Raw genomic sequence first — 23,801 nt, forward strand, 5'->3', positions numbered from 1 at the left:
AGCTTTATAAAATGTTTTTCTTCAATTCAAAATATTTCACGAAAATTTCAGTGGTTGTCACCAAAGAAAGCAAAGTGTTAAATAACACTTTTTACGCTTAATTAGCAAAATTAGGGTCTCACATTTTTTAAAAAAAATCTCCGAAAATTCAATTATGATCCGAATAAGCTGAAATTTAAAATATAAATAGACCCAATGAAATCTACAAACAACATCTAAGTTATCTCTTTTAGTTCAAGAGATATTTATTATACCCTTCACCTTCATGATAAGGGTATATATATGTTTGTCATTCCGTTTGTAATTTCTACATTTTTCATTTCCGACCCTATAAAGTATATATATTCTGGATCCTTATAGATAGCTGAGTAGATTGAGCCATGTCCGTCTGTATGTCTGTCTGTTGAAATCAACTTTCCGAAGCCCCCAAATAACTTACATACACGATTCATACATCAGTATCTACGGAATTCTTCCGGCCCGGTTGCTATTTAAAATCGAGAAAATTGATCCACAAATGGCTATAAGGAAAATACCAGGACAACCTCGATTTTTGACCTATTTTTTTACCTATATCTGTATTACTAAAGGTACGGTCACACACGGTAAATATTTACTCAAAAAAGCGTAATTCGAATTATTCGATTTTTCTCTTGTTCGAATAATTCGATCACACGTTTTAAATTAATCGAATAATTTATTTTTTTTTAAAAAAAAGTAAAGAATGAAGTTTTGATGTAGGTTTTTTAATATTTTATTGTTAAAGAAAAACAAAAAATTACATTAAAGTTAACAATTCAAGTATTGATAATGTTAAAAAACATTCGAAAACAAATTTCATCAGAAATATCGTGATCAGATTTCCTCCCGAACAATCTACAAAATAATTGACTAGCAAACTGTTTAGTTTCCGTTTTGGAGCTATGCTTTAAACAATTTGATCGTGAATTCAAATACAATATAAACGCATTAAGAACTTTTGAATGTCGTTCATTAATTCGGGTTTTAAAAAGAGTAACTAATTCTTTAGGAAATGAACTATTCACTTTTTCTAAATTATTTATTACAAATTGTATTATACTGTCGCATTTTAATTTTTTGAAAAGGAACAGGGTTTTATGCATTTGGTAGCTTTCTCAGCAAATCTATTGTGGTACCAGAAGCAATCTTTATTTCGAGATTTGCTTCGATTTCTTGACTTACCGGATGCATAAGAGTTTATATTTTGTCGTTCAGTACTATGACTATGAGTAAAGTTGCTAACATTATTCTCTAATTCATCGATATTTTGACATAACATGGAAATATCAGCATTTTCAGGATCTGATTTCATCTCAAAAAGTTGTGGTGAATATAAACTCATAATTTTATCGGCTTGATGTGCCAATGCACTAACATCACTTACTTGACTAATAACGAGAATCGATCTGACATCTTCAGGCAATTGTTCCAAAAATAAGCTTTTGAGTAATGAATCATTAAGTTGACCAGAAGCTAGATATCTCATAATTTTGATCTACTCAATTAATTTATTTTCATTGGTTCAAGAAATTAAACATTTTGAAAGACTTGTTTTTAAAATTGGAACTTCTTGCAGTAATATTTATATATTTACAGAAACAATACAATTTTCGTTAGATATTATTACTTATTTAAATTTGGAATTTGAAAAATTATAAGAAATTTAATAAATATAAATAAATATGTACATTTATTCGTTTTACTCGATTATTCTACATAAAATTGTTCGAATTATTCGTTATTCGAAAATGGTAATTTTTAAATTGTTCGCATAATTATTCGTAAGAAATTATTCGATTAATCGAACGATCATTACTCGAATGAATACCCTAGTAACCACTTTTATAACACAAATTTGTTTGACGTGTTTACTCTTACAACTATTTTGTAAGATCAAACAGCATCAAATAAATTAAAACTAAATATTTGTTTTGAATTGTCTTAAGCTGACCACACACGGAATGATTTGTTAGCCTGATTTGTGATTGAAAATTTTCAATTACTTGTGATTTTGTTCGTGCACAGCCCCATTAACAAGTAACAAAACGTCGAACACGAACAAATTGCACTCACAAATCACCCGTGTGTGGCCAGCTTTAAGTAAAAGGAGTTTTTGATTCAAATATATTTTATTTAGTGGTTAAGTCTTTTTCGTCAAATATTTGCCATGTGTTACCCAACCTTAAGTCATTAATATAGACAATATGGATATCTAATGCTAGATATTTCAAAGACCTTTGCAATGACGTATATAAGACCATAGTAAGTTGGACCTACAATGGATCAAAATATTTTTTAACCCGAATTTTTTTTTCACCAAAACTTTTTTTTCGCTAAATATTAAAAAAACCAAAAAATAATTTTTAATATTTAAAAAAAAAAAAATTTAAATTCAAAAGGTATTAAAAAAACAATTCGAAAACATTTTTTTTCCAAAAAATGAAAAAACGGAAAAAAATAAATTTTGCTTACATAAAAATATTTAAAATTTTTATTTTGAAGTATAATTTGGTGAAGGGAATATAGAATTCGGCACATTTTTTGTAAAAATTTAGCCATTAAGTTATTACTTTTGTAATTTACTTTAAAGGAATCGAAATGTGTACGTAATTGTCGATCTAACTAGAAATAAAAGACAAAAATTCGTTAAAAAATTTTAAAGTTACTACAAATTCCCCAGGCCATTTACTAGAACAAGAAATGTAGGAACAAAATTAAGATATTTTGAGAAATGCTAAAGGAAAAGTTAATTTTTACTTCAAATACATTCATATTTACTTTTATATGAGTTTTTGTCTTTGTAGGATACCGTTAACGTATTCGCAAGTATGACCAAAAATATATAATTGTATTAACTGCAGTTTCAAAACTCCATTTTCAAATTCTTAAAAATTTTGTTAAGCAAATTTCAGAATTTTTTGGTCATCACATTGGGATTTATTGAGAATAAAAATATGAAAAAAGTGTGAGTAGTTTTTTCGTATCTGCGATTTTAATTTTGCGTTTTTATTTGACCATATTTTGCAAATAAACATGCAGCGGGTAGAAATTAGATTTTTTTCTATAAAAAACACGCCATTTGGAATACCATTACCGTGTTTTGGTTCACATTGATATGAAATTCTTTATTATTTGGACAATTGTCTCTCATACTGACAATTGAAACTTTAACAAAAAAACACAAACAAAATTTTGAGTTTAGTCCCCTTAAATTGGCAAAATCTGACACTGTGCGAGGTAAATAATGTTTTTCAAATAAATAACAAATTAACAAATAATATTGTATATTTAGTGGTCACGTTTTTATTGGTACATGCTTGGCATGTTTGGTCGTATTTTTAGTCATGTATCGAGTAATTGTACGATGTAGCACAGTGTTTAATTTAGAAATTATTAGCGGTATTCACTGTTAAGTGCGAATGGTCTAGCATCATTGCAAATGCAAAATTTTACCGTAATCCAATAACAAAATACACACAAAAACCTTTACAATTTTGCATTTGCAATGATGCAATACCATTCGCATTTAACAGTGAATACTACTATTATTCTTTTGTTGCAATTTTTTATATGAGTAGTTTCATAGTTACCCTAAAGTATGCTGTGGGGAATATTTTGTAGGTCGATTATATATTAAAAAAGAAATCGGAAAACTGACTGCTAGTGTTATAAATGATATTAAGAGATGTTGAAAATTAGCCCTTACTAGAGTAAAGTCTTTTTGGTAATAAATAATCAGCTTTGAAGCTTGTAAAATAGTAAAAACTTAGGACACCTATAAGTATGCTAACAATTATTGTAGTTAAGTTTTTATTCATTTGTATCGCATGAAATTAATTAAAATTTAAATGTTTTTTTAAATTATTAGACGAATTAAAGGGACTACATAATTTATCTATGAATATTGAATTTAATTATGTCTCCTAGACTCATAATTTCTATTCGACATTTGTACAGCATCTCATATACGCTTTCTAACACTTTTAAAATATTCTTTTGTTTTTCTTTCTTTGATAAAGAAAACATTCGAATTTGTTTGATTTTAAAAAAAATATGTATGTATTTCATTTATATCTTTATTTATTGTATTTATTATTATTTGTATAGTAATTTTACCTTTTTGGCTCAGGTGTTTGTTTATAATTTCCATCATTTTATATTTTTAGATTTTGTGCGATTCTAAACAAATGAATCTAATCAAATTGGTTTTTATATGCGTATTTTTCTGCATTCTGTTTAATATAAATATATATGAAACTTCAAAGTATAAAGTTCAATGTGTTTAATTGATTTTTTTTTGTTGATATTATTAACTGTTTATGATTATTTATCATAAAATTTATTAAATATTCGATGTTTGGGTGGTAGAGGAATGCAATTCAGTCTATTCTAATTGTACAAAATATAATTTTTAATTTCAGGGAGGCAAATTGGTTAGAATCGAAATAGATCTTAATTGAAAAATTTGTAGTTGAAATAGCTTGGCAGAATTTACTTCATCTGAGAATCTTTAATTGGCGTGGCTGATTGGATTTTCTTAAAGACCAAGATTTTCTATAATTTAGATTAGTGATCTATACAATTTTAACAAATTCTATTCCTATTTTTTTATACACAGTACTGTAATGATCTCTGTTTGAAAAGATCGCAAATAAAAATTTTGAAAACTTACCATAAAACTTCCCGATTTACTGAGATTTGTTTGGGGCACTAATTCCAAATGGTTAGGCCTTTGGGGTAAATTTAATTCTGGTGTATGAGCTGAAATAAAACAAAAATTAAATACATTAATAAAAAAAAGTAATTTTTAAGAAAACGTAAATAAATCTGGCCACATTGGTACCCCACATTAATTCAACACAGATGTTTCTTTCAATCTTTATGGAAATTTTAACAAGAAAACCAGAACAAAAAACAATTAATCTGTATGTAAGTCTGCCCCGTCCTTCCTTCTGTCTGTCTCTATTTCTATTTATTTGTCTAAGATAAAGAAAAATGATGTCGTAGATGGGGTTGATCATGACGACGATAATAATAATGATAGAAATAATAATGATGTTGATGCTTTGTTAAATATTTTTGGTTATTTGTTTCTTTTTTCATAAAAATTGTCATCTACTAATGCCAATGGCTTATTTATTTTAAAAACGTTTTTCTATACATTTTCTATTTAACAATTAATTTTGTGTTGTGTGTGTTTTTCATTATTTTTTTTTTAATAATTCCTCTGTGTGGGTCTTCATTTTCAAAATTTTTATTTATTTTTTGTTTGTAAAAGTGACGATGCTACTGATGTCTTTGATTGAAAACTGTTGTGTTTTTCACTATTTATATTTTATTCTTTTATTTTGGTTTTTTTTAGTATTTTCTTGTGGTGTAAATTATTTTCTTCTTTTTTTCTGATATTTTTTACAGAAAAACCACAAAGAAATATGACGTCAAGAACTACCTTGTTCTCGAAATATGAAAGCAATTTTTCGGTTTCGGTTGAGTTATTTTGTAAAAACAAAAACAAAATATGATTGCTTAATCGCTTTTTTATAAATTAATAATTTAATAAATTGTATTGGAGTGAAATGTATTTTTAGCTGTATTTTGTTCAAATCAATTTTAATGGATTTTTTTAAGTTGTTGGAAAAGAAACAAATGGTAGCAGTTGGAATTATTAATAAACTTTTGGTATTTCATTATAAGGAGATTTCCAAAAATATAGTTTAAGACAATAACACTATGGAGAGGTTTTTTATGTTTAAATAGAATTATAAAATTTTTTAGTCGTTTCTCCACATAATTAATGATAACTCAAAAAGGGTTAGTCCAATGTTACGAAAATAAAATTAGAATATTTGAGTCTTAGAAAAAATTAGTCGAACATTTTTTTATGAAAAACATTGATTTTTTAAAATTCTTTCGAATAGTTTTCATACAAATTTGTTCGAATCATTTTTCTTTCAACATCGTGAAACAGGCCTTTATATTACCTCTAATTCGTTTATATATTGCGTTTTAATCGGCACAGCAGTTTAGGAGTTATAATAACAAATAAAAGCAAAAAATATATTTTCTACGTGAATATAGCAAATTTTATTGTTTTAAAAAATTCATGAAAAATTGAAAACGGCAGAAATTGTACAAGTTTATTGCTTTTTTGCAAAGCCACGCATAATAGCAACAAAATGTGATATCGATTATAAAAATGGATGGATTATTTTCGAATTTATTCGCAATTAATTAAATTCGCTCATTTTCTCAAAATTTTAGTTTTTTGTTTGATATACCTAAAATTAAGTAGTCAATGTTTTTCTTTTGATAGATTGAATTTTGAAAACATTTTCCCCGTGCTATGTACAATATTTTACGTATCTATTGCGTTGCAATCGGCTCAGTAGTTTCGGAGTTATAATAAGAAATTTAAACAAAAAATATATTTTTTACGTAAAAATATATTTTTTTTTGTTTTAAAAAAAATCATGAAAAATCGAAAACCGCAGAAATTGTTCAGATTTATTGCATTATCGCAAAGCCACATGTAATATGAATAAAATGAGATATCGGTCATAAAAATGGATGAATTCTTTTTGAATTTATTCACAATTAACTGAATTCGCTCAGTTTCACAAAATTTTATGTACTTACAAGCATATACTTTGAGTGGAAATTTTAAATGTGTTTTGTTATGGTAGTTTTGCCCGTTAGATAATTCATGAAACTTCAAGATGTAACAGTAAGTTTCAGTGAGTTTAGTTTATCGAAGGCGCTGTTAGACTTAACATCAACTGTATTATCAGTGTGTTTTAAAGTGAGAGAGTGACTATTTAAATTGTTGTATTAAATAAGTAAATAGTTGTTACAATTTTTCAACTACTGATCGCTTTTACTTGCAATTAAAAGAATATTTAAAGAAATAAACCACCATTTTTAAAACATAAAAATGTAACAATATAATAAGTAAGTAATTACTCGACTATTTCTAAGTAATGTAGACGGTATGAGCTGTAATTGATTTCAGCATAATTGCTGGGTATTTATAGTGAAATTTAAAGCGTTGCATACATATACAATTCTTTTCTAGATGTTTTGTAATAAATTTGAAAACAAAACATTTCGATTTCAATTTAATTTCAAAAATTTCGCTAATGTGAAGGTCGTTTCTTTTTGCAATTTGGCCTTGACTTACTGCAATTGAAATGCATGACATTTCTTTAATGTGGTTGATTTTTTTCTTAAAAATTTATTTTCAAAAACAAATTAACCTTGAACCAAATTTAAAAATGTTTTTTTATTACTTAAAACCGAAAATATAAATTAAACAATTAAAATTTGATACAAAAACATTAATCACAACTAAATGTTACAGCTAAAAAACAAAAAAACTATAAAATAATTATTAAAATTTGGAATACTAATGAATGAAACCATAAGCAGGAATATGTCAAGGCTTACAAAATATTGAAAGTGTAAATGATTATTTAAGCACCCTGTGTAAAAAAACAACAAACACTAATAACAGCAAAATAAATAAACAAAATAATAAATTAAAAAATCAATAAATGTTTAATGAAAACAACTTAACAGCACCTTTTTAATTTGTTTATAAACCAAATACTGTTTTGTATCAAAATACTAGCTAGAAATCAAGTCAAAACAATAAAAACTGAAAATAAAATAAAAACAAAAACAGAATACTACAAATTAAAAATATTGAAAAGAAAAAAAAAACAAAACTTACAAGGTGTAATAACATATTGACCTTGATTACAGTTTTAAATACTAACAAATACAAAATAATTTAAACAAATTTTAAAAACATTTACATAGGCACTCACTATTACCCTCATTAGCAGCCTAATTTTATGAAAATTTCATATTTGATTTTCTATTGAATTGTTTAATAAATAAATAATTGTTTTAAAAGCACAAATTAAAAACCTTAACATTGAAATTATTTATTATTGTAGTCTTAGTCAGTTCAGTCAGCCAGTCAGTTGTTCATGAATATACAAGTACAATAATTATTTATTTATTTATTTGTTAAATTTATATTATTTAAAATGTTTCCTTATAATTTTTATCTATAAAATTTTAAGAAAAAATATTCAAATATCCAGCTCCTATAAATATTGTTTTTAATTGCTTGAAATTTAATTGATTGTTAATTTTATAATTAAATATTTTTTCAGATTTAGTTTTCGCAGAATTACATTTTAATGATCGAATTATTGCTGATGTAAGTAATAAAATCGAATGAGAACAACAGCATTATGGTTGTAAGCGTTTTATAGTTTTGAATATAAAGATGATTTATATTTACAGCATAAAGTTAGAAATATTGAAATTAGTCATCATTAGATCATGAGAAATTGTGAAAAATGTCCTGCAATATTAAATATCAAACTGGCTCAATACTGGTATTAAGTAAAGTAAAAGAAATATACGTATACATAATATTTATTGTGAAAAAATCAATCATACGCTCCGGTTATTCTACGAAATGTTGGTATTTTGCGAACCGGTTAATTATACCCTATACCACCATAGTAGGGATGATGCAGATGTGTGTAACGCCCAAAAATATTGGTCTAACACCCACCTTAAAGTATACCGATCGACTTAGAATCACTTTCTGAGTCGATTAAACGATGTCCGTCCGTCTGGCTGGCTGGTTGGTTGGTCCATGTAAACCTTCTGCGCAGAGTGCAGGTCGCAATTTTGAAGATATTTCGATAAAATTTGATACATATAATTTTTTCTACCCAAGGTCGAAGACTATTGAAACTAGCTGAAATCGGTCCATTATTTCACCTACCCCCCATACAAAAGTCCTCTCGAAATTGGACTTTATCGGTCATAAATGTTTAATTTATATATGTATCTACACAAATTTCGCTCCAAATAAGTTTTATATATACAAAATTTATGTCACCAAATTTTGTTAGACCCGCTTCCGAAAATCACTTTAACGTGCTTAAATCACTTAAAAATGTTGGTATATACACAAAATTCAACATAAATAACTTTCATATAGACATAAATCACACGACCTAATTTTATGGTGATCGGTCCATAATTGGTCACAGCTCCCATATAAGGCCCACTTCCGAAAATAAATCACGAATATAAATTATTGATATTTTAAAAGAAAAATATTTTTACTCATTTACTTGGTGTAGGGTATTATATGGTCGGGCTTGACCGACCATTCTTTCACACTTGATTTAAATGTTGATTTTCGGTTAACCGGTTTATTCGGTTTATATCACTCGGTTAATTCCATTTGACTGAGATAATAGTTTTGAAATTATGTTCTCTACATATAAAATAGTGTTTTAATTTAAAAAAATCCTCTCAATATCAGTTAACCTGCAAACAGATTTTTTCGAAGTCGGTTAACCGAAAAACCTAAAAAGGCCAATTGACCCTACTCATGCAAAGCATTGTGTTGGAACTAGGAAAATATGTTATGGGAGGGAGGATAGAGGGAGCAGTGTTTGTGGACATTAGATTTGAATTTTCATATATTGAAAGTGACAGGAAAGACTTCAGGAGGAAGATTATTCCACATAAGGACAGTACGGCTAAAGAACGAATTTTCTCTGTAATGTGTTGTGCGATCCACGTTGTCCAGTCGACAACGAATTGGTGAGCCCTGGCCGAAGAACGTGTGTTGCGTAAAAAACTACGGGTTTCGGGAATAAGTTCCCTAATTTCTGCAGAGCACATACCATTGTAGTATCGGTAGAACAGTGAAACACAACCCACATTGCGACGATGTTCCAGTGAGTCAATATAGTTGGATACCCTACTGTCACCGATAAGCACATTCGCCCTCTCCTGTACGCGGTCGAGTAACTCCAAAATAGACTTTGAAGCACCGGGCCACACATGAGAGTTGTATTCCATTTTAGGTCGGATATAAGTGCTGTAAATAGCAAGGAGATCAGATGGAGTGAAGTAATTCTTACAACGTTTAAGAAAATCAAGGCACTTGAATGCTTCTTTCGACACTCGAAAAATGTGTTTTGTACAGCGGACATCGCACTGAATACTCACGCCTAGAACATCAAGAGCTTCTGATTCCTTAATATTTACACCACCCATAAAAACAGATGAAGCAACATGATCTGTTGTGCGTTTGTGGGTTAACATATAACATTGAGTCTTGCGTGCGTTGAAATCGACTCTATTCGCACAACCCCATTCAGAGATTGTCGCAAGATCTTGGTTAAGCTTATCATTCATGTTTTGCCTCATTGCCCCAATCTCCGACAGGCTTGGTCTATAATTGAATGCATATGAATGGCAAATGTTGCTGTCATCTGCAAAAGAGTAGATAGGGTTGGAATTTTGATGTAGAAGGTCGTTCATAAAGATAAGAAACAGAGTAGGAGAAAGAACGGAGCCTTGCGGTACCCCTGAATTGATCTTGAACTCGTTTGAAGAGATTGCATCTATAACAACTCGTATAGTGCGATCTCTGAGAAAACTCGATATAAATCGAGAGAAGCTATTACCGCTATTAGTCGTCGTTAGATCATGAGAAATTGTGAAAAATGTCTTATAATATTAAATATCAAACTGGCTCAATACTGGTATTACCTTGAGTAAAAGAAATAGGCGTATACTTAATAAAATCACTCATACGTACCGATGGCTTCAATTGCGGAATTTTTTTAATTTTTAGCTTATATTTTTAAACATTTGTACAATATAAACTTATTTAAAGTATTGGCAATTGTTTGCTATGACCTTTTCCCATCTTTCTGGCAACATCTGATTTCAGGTCAAAAGAACTGAACATATTTTGAGGTCAACAACGAATCAAGCCAATATTGGCTACTCTGTTCCAAAGGGAAGCGTTTCCCCAGAGAGAGCGTTCTGCTTCAATGAAACAAATAGTAATGGGATAGGGCACGGTCTGGACTATAAAGCGGGTGAGGCAAAACTTCCCCACCACTTTATTCTAACCAATTTTTAAAAGGTATTGCAACATGTGGCCGAACCTTGTAATGATGGAATATTACGGTTTCATGTCTTGTTGCATATTTTGTGCATTTTTCGCCAAATGCTCACTTCAAATTAATCAGTTGCTTTCGCTACAGGTTCCCTATGATGGTCTAATCAGATTTCAGCATCTCATAATAGATAGAACCCGTTTGGTCCCACCAAATACAGATAATTATCTTAGCGCCATGGTTATTTGGATTTTGGGTTGTTAGCAGCATAAACAATTTTCCAATATTCAATCAGGGGGTTTTGCATGTTGTTCAAGTCTAAGGAATTGTGTTACATCGACTGGATGAATCTTCAAATCCATAGGACGTAGGGTTGGCTGAACAGTTGAATATGTGGAGGGTGTTATGAGGACCCTGACCACATGCTGGGCACAAGTTGAGGACGAAACGCTCTATGCGGAACCAAAAGACATTAAGCCGGTTGCTCCATCCTGATCTTAGATGGGCGGAATTAATGGCGTCTCTGTGAATGTCGTTCAAAGGTGTCATATACGAGTAGCGATCAAATAGATCTTGCACATACCTCTGCATGCTCTCCTCGTATTTGCGTAGGTCCTGTCTAACATGCCTCGGGGGAGACTCCAACTGTGTGATATCGAAGTTTGGATGTCTTCTCCGGTGACATCCCTGATGGAACTGTTGCTGTGAACATGACTTTGTGTTCACTGACCGGCAGAACCTTAGTTTTCTCGTGATAATGGTGTTCGGAGATAGTTTGAAGGCAGTCTGTAACTGTACTTAAGGCTGCGTTTTGACAGCTTTGAATATTTCTCAACTCAGTGCCACTCACACTGGAGCAGCATAGTTGACCACTGACCGATCAATCGTCTTGTAGATAACTAGCAAGGTTTCTTTGTCCACATCCCAAGTACTACCGGCTAGTGCCTTGAGGGCCCTGTTCCTATTTTGAAGTTTATGCGTGATTGTAGTGGCGTGTGCTGAGGATGTAAAAAGTCTATAAAAAATGATTTTCGGATGGTTCACTGATGTCTAAGTTGAGTTTGAGTTGAGTATGGCTTTGGTGTCGATTCAGCTTCAATTGTTCATCGCTGTGCTGATGAGGTAAAAAGACTATCAAAAATGACACCCAAGAGTTTCGGATGGTTCACTGTGGGAATTTGTATCCCGACGACCATGATGCCTAAGTAGAGTTTGAGTTGAGTTTGGATTTGGTGTCGATTCAGCTTCAATTTGTCATCGCAAAAAATGAATGTGTCACAGGTTCCTAAAAAGGATAATCTTAGGACATCGCCATGTTTAAGTGCCAGGTTCCCTTCACATAAAGTTTTAGAACTATACAGAGAAAACAGATTCGTGATAGCAACCGAATTTGTTGCCAATTGAATGATTCGGTTGCACACATAGAATTTTTCAGTTCTAACAACAGAAAGTCAGTTGATAAAGAAGAATTTCAGTTGAGGCAACCAAACTTTAGTTACCCCTTACAAAATATTGTAGTCACAACTGTAAAATTCGGTCACTAAGATAGAATCATTCGATTGGCAACAAATTCGGTTGCTATCACGAATCTGTTTTTTCTGTGTAGAACCAGTACGTATTACATTGGACAATAAATATTTATGTATATTTATGCAATGTACATTTTTCGTATTTTATATAATTTATTTTCCACGAGTGCAAATTTCAAAATCTAATATTACTAAAAACCAATTATGTATGTCTGAAAACAAGCATAATTACTTTTGATGGAGGTTAAATAAAGTTTGGCCCCCGACAAGAAAAAAAACAATAACAAAAAAGCGACATTGCAAAATTAATGGCAGCATTTGCAAAAACTTTAAAAATTTTATGACAAAAATTTTGCCAAAGTAATAAAAAACAAATACGTGAGTAGATGCATGCTGACTTTCTGTGGTTGTTGTTGGTATGATTTTGTCCTCATTAACTCAAATCAAATGAATTGAGAAGAGGAAAGAGAAGCAAAAACACAAAAGTCAAAATAATGTTATAATATTGAAAATCAAGGAAAATAAACGAAAATACTTAATGCGAAATTACGATTATGACAGTGGGGAATATGGTTGAATAAATAAATGGAAAACAGAATAGGAGCATTACACGTACATTTAATAAATGTCATAAAATAAATAAAATGGTGTTTTGATGCTGTCAACTGTCAAATACACAGACAGAAGCATAATGCAAACAAAGTACGCACACACATAAACATGTAAATATGTATATCATATAGGAGTAAGCACATGTGTGTAACACGTGTGTTTGGGAATACGAATGTAAATTTTCTAATTTCTTTGGCTGTCTCTCTGTCTGACTGTCTCTGGAATTTTGGTGTTAGTGACGGCCATTACTTTTTGTTGTCTTCTGTCTCTCTCTCTCTTATACTTTTATGGCATACATAAAAACACATGATTAGAATAAATGTGTTAAAATATGAGATCATCTTATTTTACATTTAAAAATCTGTTTTTATAATCACACTCACACCCCTACGCCATGGGGTGTCTTGTTAACGTTTGTCATTCTGTCTGGAACATGAAAACGTTAAGATTTTCCATGCAAAATAATGCTAAATGTGAATAAACATTTTCGTTTTCAAATTAGGACACTTTTAGTTCTTACGAAATTCTAAAATTCTATTGGCATGGCATGTCTTTCCGGCTGTCGACATACCTGTTTTGTTTACATTGCAAATCTGTCAGTTTATTTAGATGTCAGTTAAAGACATGGGAAATTTCTAACAAAAGCAATGGGAAATTTTAAGTTATGTCTTAATTTTAATGCAAAAATTAGCAAAATGTATGTCAAAATAAGAAAGTAAAGTAAGTTTACTTGCAATGAAACTGTCAATATTCAAAATGTTCGATTGTCTATCAAATAAAATAATTTACTCTTAATGTTTTTGGATCTACTGTAAACATTTTCATGTTATCAATATGGCTAAAGTTTTACATAATTCTATCTACAGTGCACTCGCGATAATATGAACGTCCCAAAATATGAACACTTTTTACTTCCATAGGGTACTCTAAAATATGAAGGTAGTGAACTAAGCACTTCATATTTTAGAGCTTTTAATATCAACAGCTTCTTTTTGTTTGTTTGACGTATTTTATTTATCTACACAGAGTTGAAATCTAAATAAACAGGGTAGTGGGAATTAGATGCCATTCACAAATATGATCAATCTTGCAAAAGTGAACTGGCCTGGTTTTAATTAGTTCATATTATCGCGATTGCACTATATTGTCAGATGGTACTTGACAGTAATAATGTTGTGTGAAACTATGAAGCAACAGTTAATATTTTATTTTAATTTAATGTGAATTTATTTATAACAAAATCAACTTTTTGTGAAAGATAACTGAATCGTCAATTTCAAAAACCACAAAAAATATAAAACTGAGTAATAGGGCGGTTACGGTTTTGTAAAGGTAAATGCATCGTTTAATGCAAAAAAATATTAAATACTGTCCCCTAGTATGATGAAGCAAAACCGAGAAATCCGTGTTTAGTGCAGAAAGAAGTCATGCAGCAGCGCTTGACTGGTCCTACTAGGCCTTATACCGTGACGGACATTACAATAGAATCACTACCAATATTTCATTTAAAACCAGGAGCAATCATAAGGATTGGTGTGGGCCAGAAAATATAAAGAAGTGGCAAAATGTGTAGTGGACGGACGAAACGACCATTAATTTAATTGGTAGTGATGATAAGACATGGGTTAGACGTCCAAAAAATGGCAAAAACCAAAAACGTTTAAACATGGTTGGGGAAATATTATTATATGGGGATGCTTTTCTTGGTATTGCGTTGGTCCAATTTATTGGATTAAAGAAAATATGGATAAGCACATGTATGTAAATATTTTGAAGAATGTTATAAAGCCACATGCAGAATGGAATATGCCCTTAAAATGGCTCTTCCAGCAAGATAATGACCCAAAGCACAAGTCAGGTCTAGCCAAAAAATGGTTTTTATATAACAAAATTCATGTTATGGAATGGCCGTCTCAATAACCAGACTTAAATCCTATGGAAAATAGTAAGACAAACTCGGACCTGAAAAATTGAAAAACAAGGACGAACTTTGGCAGAAAATTCAGGAAATATGGTATGCAATTTCCCGATCTACATGCGAAACTTTGTTAAATTCAATCCCCAAAAGATTTGATGCTGTTATTAGAAATAATTGATATGCAACAAAATATTAAGAAAACAACGAATTCTTATGATGATTTTTTATTTTTAATCATTTTAAGACTGATTGATTCTATTTGAATGTCGCATATTTTATTTAGTCTTTTAGATTTGACATCGTTTTTAACATAAGAATGTGTTATTTTTTTATTTTATTTTTTTCTATTTATTGTTTACGTTATGAGCATTGATATATAATGAACAAATTTTAAATTTTGAAATCAAATTTTGTAGTTTTACCGCTTTAATCGAATTCATATGTAGTGATTCTATTGTATTGTCCGTCACTGTATATATTTTTTTCATAAATGGTATATGAATGGATATGGATATGAAGACTTTTGTGAGAATATTTTACACTGATCTATAACGGAAGCAGAATGTACTAAAATTTTTAAATACATGAGCAGCAGCAGAACATAGGTACTTTTTTGAAAATTTAAAAAATTTGGGAAATTGATTGTTTCTAAAAGATTTCAACCCAAATGTTATAAAAATACCAAAAAAACAATTTGTAAAAAAATTCGAAAAAGTACCTTTTGTTCTGCGGCTCATCATATGTAAATATAGATAAAAAAGTTTTATGTTTAACTTTCATAGAAAAAAATATCAATTTGTAAAAGTAATTTTTTGGTCTTGATTTACTCAAAATCAAAAATTTGTTGCTTGGCTGGCTTTTGAAATAAACGATTCAACTAATGTTCAGTTTTGCACCTTTTACAACATAATGAAAAAATTATTTGCCTAATTCACAATTGATGTCGTAGTATTGTAGCATTGTATGTCATAAATATTTTTCAAACAAATTTTTCGGAACAAAAACAAAACATTAATAAAAAAATTACGACATACAACGATACGACGCTACGACACCAATTGTGAATTGGGCAGTTATTTAATGACTTGAAGTATCTCCCTTTTTGAGACGAGGCATACAATATACAAGCCTTTTACAATTAGAAATATCAAAATCTTCCCAAATCTGATATATTTTATTTTTAGTCTTCTTTGTCTGTTCTTTTTTGACTGATAATTATTTTCGAAATTTTTTTTGGGTTTTTAGTAGGAATAATATCATGTTCTTTTAAAGATCTCCAAACAATCCGAACATTAGTATTGCTTTTACTGATTTTAATAGTTTATTTTTGGGACTTTGCTGTTCCGAAGTCAGCACTCTTGCAATTAGTTCAGCATCTCTGTCGGTAATTTTTCGAAAAATGTTGGATATTTATACATTTTTTATTTTTGATGTTTGAGAAAGTCTTAAGTCCTTTTTCAATTATTTTGTTAGACACTTGACACCTAGAACTACATATATCGGATGTTTGACTAAAAAATGCAGGATTTATAACATATGTCGTATCTTTTGAACCCGGTTTATGTTTTTATAAGTCGTTTTGAAGCAAACATATCTGTCATTTATTATCACTTAGTTATTGAACATTACAGTGTAAACAACAAAGTTTTTTTTGCTTCGAAAATATAGTATTTTCTGCTAACAACGCGTCATATGCTGGAATTTTTGCATTACTTCTTTACATTGAAAAAATTCCGCTAACGCACACCGCTTGCTCACAAAAGCTTATGAATGTGTTCCATCGGTTTCAAAGTGCGAGAGATGCTTTTTCGGATTAGAAGTGGTGGTTTTGACACGGTAGACAAAGATCGCCCAGGACAGCCAAAAAAATTTGTAGACCAAGAATTGGAGGCATCACACCGTGAAGATTGTTGTAAAACTCAACAAGAGCTTGCAAGATCACTGGGAGCTAATCAAGCAACAATTTCAAAACGTATGCGAGCAGCAGGATTCAACCAAGAGCAAGGAAATTTTATACCAAATGAATTGAAGCCGAGAGACCTTGAAATACGTTTTTCATGTCCGAAATGATGCTTGAACCTCTATAAAAGAAAAACATTTTTGCACCGAATCATTACTTGCGACAAAGAATGGATCCATTACGATAACCGAAACAAACCAGCCGAATCGACAGTAAAGCCAAATATTCATTGCGCTAAGGTAATGCTCTGTAGTTGGTGGTAACAAAAGGGTCCTTTATATTATGAGCTGCTGAAATCTGACAAAACCATCACAGGGAAGCTGTAGCGAAAGCAACTGATTCGTTTGAAGCGAGCATTTGCTGAAAAACGATCAGAATATGTGGCCAGACATGAAACCGTAATATTCCATCGTCACATCGCTCGGCCACATATTGCAATCTGTTAAAATGTATTTAGAATGAAATTTTGCTTCGATCGATTCAGAACTCTCTCTCTTGAATACGATTCACTTTGGAACAGAGTATCGGAAATTGGCTTGATTCGTTCTTGGCCTCAAAATATCAGCATGTTGCCAGAATTCATACCTAACAATGGCCAATACTTTGAATAAATTTATTTTGTACAATGTTTCAAAATAAATGCTAAATATTTGTATTTATTATACTTTCACGCTTTTTATTCAATTTGGTCGTTTTGTTTTTTAATATTTTTCTCAGACATTAAATTATGTTTTTTTTCTCGACCTATTGTCTCATTATCTAACACCCACCTTTAAGTATACCGATCGGCTCATAATCACCTTCTGATGCTCACAAATATCTCACTTATATCGGTATTCACACAAATATCTTCACAAATACGATTTGTATTAAATTAAATTATATATAAAAATTGTGTGCGGATCGATCCATAACTGACCATAGCTTCCTTATAAAGCCCGATTTCGAAAATCACTTTTTTTTTTTTTTTTTATATATAAGTTTGTCATTCCGTTTGTAATTTCTACATTTTTCATTTGCGACCCCACAAAGTATATATATTCTGAATCGTTATAGATAGCGGAGTCGATATAGCCATGTCCGTCTGTGTGTTGAAATCAACTTTCTGAAGCCCCCAAATAACTTACATACACGAATGATACATCAATATCTCCGAAATTCTGAGATATAAGGAAAAAACCAGGACAATTTAGATTTTTGACCTATTTCTGACCCATATCTGGATTACTAAATCATTAATTTAGACAATATGGATATTTAATGATAGATATTTCAAAGGCCTGTGCAACGACGTATATAAGACCATAGTAAGTTGGACCTACAATGGGTCAAAATCGGAAAAAATATTTTTTAACCCGAATTTTTTTTTTCACCAACATTTTTTTTCACTAAATATTAAAAAAAAAATTTAATAACTAAAAAAAAAATTATTAAATTTAAAAAAAAAATTAAAAAACAATTTCGAAAAAACAACTGAAAAAAAAATTAAATTTTGTTTACCTAAAAATATTTAAAAAAAAATTATTTTAAGTATAATTTGGTGAAGGGTATATAAGATTCGGCACAGCCGAATATAACTCTCTTACTTGTTTTTTTATCAATCAATGCGAATATCAGAAAATTTTAAAATTGTTCAAACTGAACACTTTAATATTTTTAAAATTTTGTTTTTGTGAATATTTAAATATTCGACCTGAAGCCACAATAGTAACGACTTACTCCTTTGATTTAATTTGCGTCAAGAATATACTGCTTAAAAATTCAAAAGTAATAAAAAAGTCTTTCCTTTTGCTCCATAGTATATTTTAATTTTTAAAAATTTTCAAAATATTAACATTTATACATTTTTTGAGCTTCCCTACTAAACTTAGCCCTGTAGGACAATGAAACTTATTAAAGTGATCAATTAATGATAAACTTTACTACAAATAAAACTTACTATAACTGTTATTATGTAATAATATTAATATTAAGTAAAGCAAAAAAAAGGGTATTAAATATTCGTTTTTGCCAAATAACCTATTAAGGTGTTGTGTTGTTATCCGTGGCATATTTTTTAATTTAAAACATTTACGATTTCCACTAAAATTCATTAAAAGCCACAAAATGCTCCTCTAGGGAATACATAAATATAATTTTATACCAACATGAGCCAAACAAGAAACACCAAAAAAGCGATTAATGTACAGACGAAAAAATACCCACCATCAAATACATTTTAAACGTTTTTCTTGTACAATTTGTTGAAAACATATAATTTAAAATAAGGCGCAGTATTTGGCTGAAAGTTGCATATTTTGTATTACAATTTATTAACAGAAAAATATCTATTTTTGTATAATTTAAAAATAAGCAGACATTGACCGATATTTATCGATCTTCCCCAAACGCATCATAAACAATTAAAACATATTTTTGTTTATTTCTTTAATTTTTTTTGTTTGGTGAGAAATTAAATTTACCACAATTTTATCATGCGTTTCTTTTTTATTTATTTGTGTTTTGCTTATAATAAAATTAATTTATTTCTATGATTCACTCACCTTTTTTGTTGTGTCCATCATCGTCACTTAATTGTTGATCCGATCTGGTTTCAACATCCAATAATTCTGATGATGAGATATCGGAACGTTCATCATTGTTGTCCAGGGAATTTTTATGTATATTAAATTTGTGACATACTTCAAAAGCCTGACCTACTGTGCGCACAATACGCATTGCCTGAGACTGGAAAATAAAATAGAAAAATAGAAAAAGTTTATTTAAGTTTTTGTTATTTTTTTCTCATATCATAACTGATTATTTTTTTTCCTCTCAAAATAAAGATGACAAACAACGTCAGTGTTAATGAAATTTTTTTTAATTTTCAACTCTTATTGAAAAAAATAAATAAATAAATATGTGGCCACCGATATAAAAGTATTAAGCAAAGAGTAAATATTGTGGCAATACTTCCAGTAGAGATAGTTATAGAAATATCTGCTACTTTGTTAGCGGAATTATTAAAATAAAATAAAGCAATTGACTATAACTGTTAATATTTTAAGTTCTTGTTGACAATATTCAAGTAATACGATCGTCTATTTTTTTTAATTATAGGTACAGGTAACAATTTAAACACGATTTAATTTATCCCCTGTCTCACCTGCTTTAAATCCTCTTCAGTTGGCATGGAATCATTTGTCGGTGTTGAACGCCTGCTACCTACTACATTATCACAGTTGGAATTATTAACACTATTATTACTTTTCTGGACATTCAAACCATTCGTGGTCACACTCACAACTTCGGCACTTTGACGACGGGACGATCGTTTACCCGCCACTACCGGTTCACGAAACGATAATTTCTTGCGCGGCTTATCGGTTTTAGGACGATCATTTAAAATACCACCACTAGTACTGGCTCCACTGCCCATACTGCTCGTACTCGAGTTGCCATTATCATACAAGGGAGACGGATTATGATCGTACACCACTCCCTCGGTAAGGGATTTACGTCTCTGGTAGCTGGGCGAGTAACGCGAAGGTGTTTGATAGCGTCCAGCCGATGGCGATCTCTTGCGACATACATCTGGACTACAGCGGGGGGCAGTTAGAGCAGTATATTGTTCGGGTGTGGTGTTTTGTCTTTGCAGTATGCTGCGTTTAGCATTCACTGGGGGTGGGTGGTGTCTGTTGTTGTTCGCTATAACGCGATTGTTGTTTAGAACCATGGATTTTGTATCATGATTCGAGGAATTGTCGGCTGAAAGTTTTTTGAATTTAAGGCGGGCTTTTAAAACACTCTCCGAGTGTTTACGTTCTTTATCACAGTTTTTAAGGGTCTTATTGACGGGTAATTCTTTCTTAATGAGATACACGGTGTTCTCATCATTGAAGAGTATGTGTTTGGGTGAGGCACAGCCACTGGTCGTGCCATTGGCATGAATAATGCCGTTGCCACATTTGGAGGGATCAGTGTGCTTGCACAGCTGGGCCAGTTCCTGTTGTTGATGATAGAAATATTCATCTTCCGTATCGTTACACTCGACAACTGGCTGGTGGTGATGGGCATGATTATTGTTGTAGTAGTCGTCCTCTTCCTCTTCATACTCTTCTTGCTGCAAATTACGGTGATAGGCCTCTTTTGCTCTCATGATATTCTCGATAAAGGTGTCGTCAAGAAAACGATGACTTTTGCCATCGCCATTATGTCTGCCATCGCCTGAGGTGGTGGCAAATTCCCGCTCTACACAATTGATGAGTTCATTGATATCTAGACTTTTATTGCGTCCCGTCACTTGGCGCGCTCTACGTATGTTGGATTTTTTATGGGTTCTTTCGTCTCTGCTGATTTTATCAGTTAACATATCTCGTATTATGCCGCCACCATTACGAAAGATATTGCGCTGATAGTTTAAAGAGGCCAAGGCGTCATTTTTATCTTCTGGCGGATTAGCATTACTGCCAGTTACATTAGTGGTGGCGGCGGTGATGATGTTTGTGTTGCTGGTAGCAGCAGCTGTAGATGAGTCATTTTTTGTTTTTGTTGGTTTCTCACTGGCTGATTTTTTACTGCGTGACCAGGGTAGAAAATCAAAAGCTTTTGTTATGGGGCTTCTGGGAGTGTTGGTCTCCGATATGCCTCTCGTCTTCCATAAACCCCTTTTGGGATTATCTTTGACAGGGGAAATGGGCAGGGGTTTTGTGATGGTTTCATGCTTCATCATGTCACTGATTGTTTCAATAATTTTCAAACAAGAAGCCGAAAAAGTTCATTTGAAGTTTAAGGTCTTTTAGCTGACACTAATTGTACACAACCGTATGCAGACACATCATCCATGAATATTTGTCAAATATTTTTCACACTTGAAATCTTAATGAGACGAAATTTAAATACTGCCACCTGGTTAATAATAGTTTGACTTTTTTTTTATTTTATTTTTATTGTTTTTGTGGTTATTTTAAATATTTGTTTGTTCTATTGAACTGTATAAACAAGGTCATTATTGTTGGCGGTTTTAATGTTTATAAACAAATAATAATAATAATTTTGCGGCATTAATCATGTATCGATAATTCGATGCTCATTTATCACAATTTAGTTACACATCCTTGTTTAAGGTCAGTCACTTCTTAAGGCAACACATGCGTATTTGTATTCACTTCAGTTGTCAACGCCTTTAATATTTGCAATTAATTTCCCTTAATTCTGAACAGCCAACGTTCAAAATAACAAAAAATGTTTATTTTTTAAGACAATTTATAAAACAACACACACTTTTGTTCTAAATTTTCTTTTTCACTATTTTTAAATCGGTGAGAAAGTTTATTTTGTATGTAGTTTTTGTTTTTTGTTAAAAAGTCGTTTAAGCTTTTCGTTTATTTTATAACTTTTTTTGTCTAAACACTCCAGCTGTTTGAAAATTAAAATTTATGATTTAGTTTTTTATTTTTTTTTTCAAATTCATTCTTAAAATACATGCACCACTTGTTATTAGTTGGATTTTAATGGAGGTCGGCGCTAAATTGACCTGCTAACATACATTTTACTCATTGATTTTAATTGGAAACAATTTTGTTTGATTTTTGTTTTTTTTTATATTTTTAACTAATATTTTGTGGCTGTTCTTTCAAACATTTGATGGGGTTTTTATGTTCAATATTTTTAGTTTTTATTAATAAAATATGTTTAATAATTTTCAAACTTGTCCTTGTAAAGATTTTTTTATTGATTTTTTTGGTTATAAATTATTGACTGTTTAATGTATTTTTTAAGTTTCATGTTACCAATTATCATAAAGAAATATTATGAAAATATATTCAATGTTCCTTTATTTTTTTATAGTTTAACATAATTTAAAATATAATTAATTTAACAAACGGTATACTTTTTTATTAGAAAATTGTGTCTTGTTAAAAATGCATTAATAATTTTAATGGTAGATCGTTTAGTATCAATTACTACGTTTATACTAGCCTATTCGCAAATAAAAATTATTTGCAATTAACTAACTCACTGTTTATAAGTCGGAAAATTTATGTTTTTATGTGATGCCGGATGGTAAACTTTAATAAATTGGTAGTAATGATTTTGAACAAAATATGATCAATTTTTTATTTTTTAAATGCAAAAATGATAGAATCTAAAATTCATATTTGTCTCGCAATCCAATTAATGCCAAAACACAATGAAATATTAAAAAAAAGTCTTAATAAACTAAAAATGTTAAAACATATGGCAATGCTTTAAATCTTATTTGCAAATAGTGTCGTTAATTAGGAATTGTTTTCGTGAGTTAGCTATTCGCAAATAAAAAATTAATTCACTGTTTATGCGGCAAATGTTTCTAAATTCAACATTTTTATTTGCGAATAAGCCGTGCGTATAAACGTAGTAAATGACATTCTGAACAAAATAGAGAAAACTGATTCATTGTGGCAACTGAATTTATTATCATTCGAATGATTTGATTATTTATGCCAGTGATTGGCATTGACAGCCACCAGGAATCAAACGTAAACGACTATTCAGATGTACACAGCATTTTAATTTAAGGGAAACTTGTAAAAATGATCGAAAAGCAAACGTATTGAGATGTGCAAACGTATTGATACTAATGCCCATAATTTCAATAAATAGGCTTATCAGTGTTTACTTACTTATGGAGTAAAAATACTTGGTAATTTTTACCCGTAGATATTGATTTGAAATTAATGTCAAGTTACCTTTTAAGTAAATTTGTTGAAATTACGGGCATAACCCCTGTAATTAGTTGATAATTGGGGAATTCACACTGTCATAATATATTATGATAGTTTAAACAA

General features: G+C 30.5%; 1 protein-coding gene across 5 annotated transcripts in view; it reads right to left on the reverse strand.

The window, feature by feature from the left end:
- The window catches only part of LOC135953381 (capon-like protein), a 501,555-nt gene that overhangs the window by 19,685 nt on the left and 458,069 nt on the right, over positions 1–23,801 (reverse strand). For 2 of the 5 annotated variants that reach the window (XM_065503263.1, XM_065503261.1), the window contains exons 2-4: positions 20,138–22,389; positions 19,536–19,719; positions 4,694–4,782 (exon numbers count right to left, since the gene is read on the reverse strand). In XM_065503263.1, the coding sequence (XP_065359335.1) occupies positions 4,694–4,782; positions 19,536–19,719; positions 20,138–21,703 (1,839 nt within the window). In that variant the 5' untranslated portion in view covers positions 21,704–22,389. Of the gene's footprint in view, positions 1–4,693; positions 4,783–19,535; positions 19,720–20,137; positions 22,575–23,801 lie in introns of those variants that run through there. The other 3 variants (XM_065503265.1, XM_065503264.1, XM_065503262.1) reach the window with 2 other exon arrangements.

This window comes from Calliphora vicina, chromosome 3 (assembly GCF_958450345.1).
Source record: "Calliphora vicina chromosome 3, idCalVici1.1, whole genome shotgun sequence".
Taxonomy (NCBI): Eukaryota; Metazoa; Arthropoda; class Insecta; order Diptera; family Calliphoridae; genus Calliphora; species Calliphora vicina.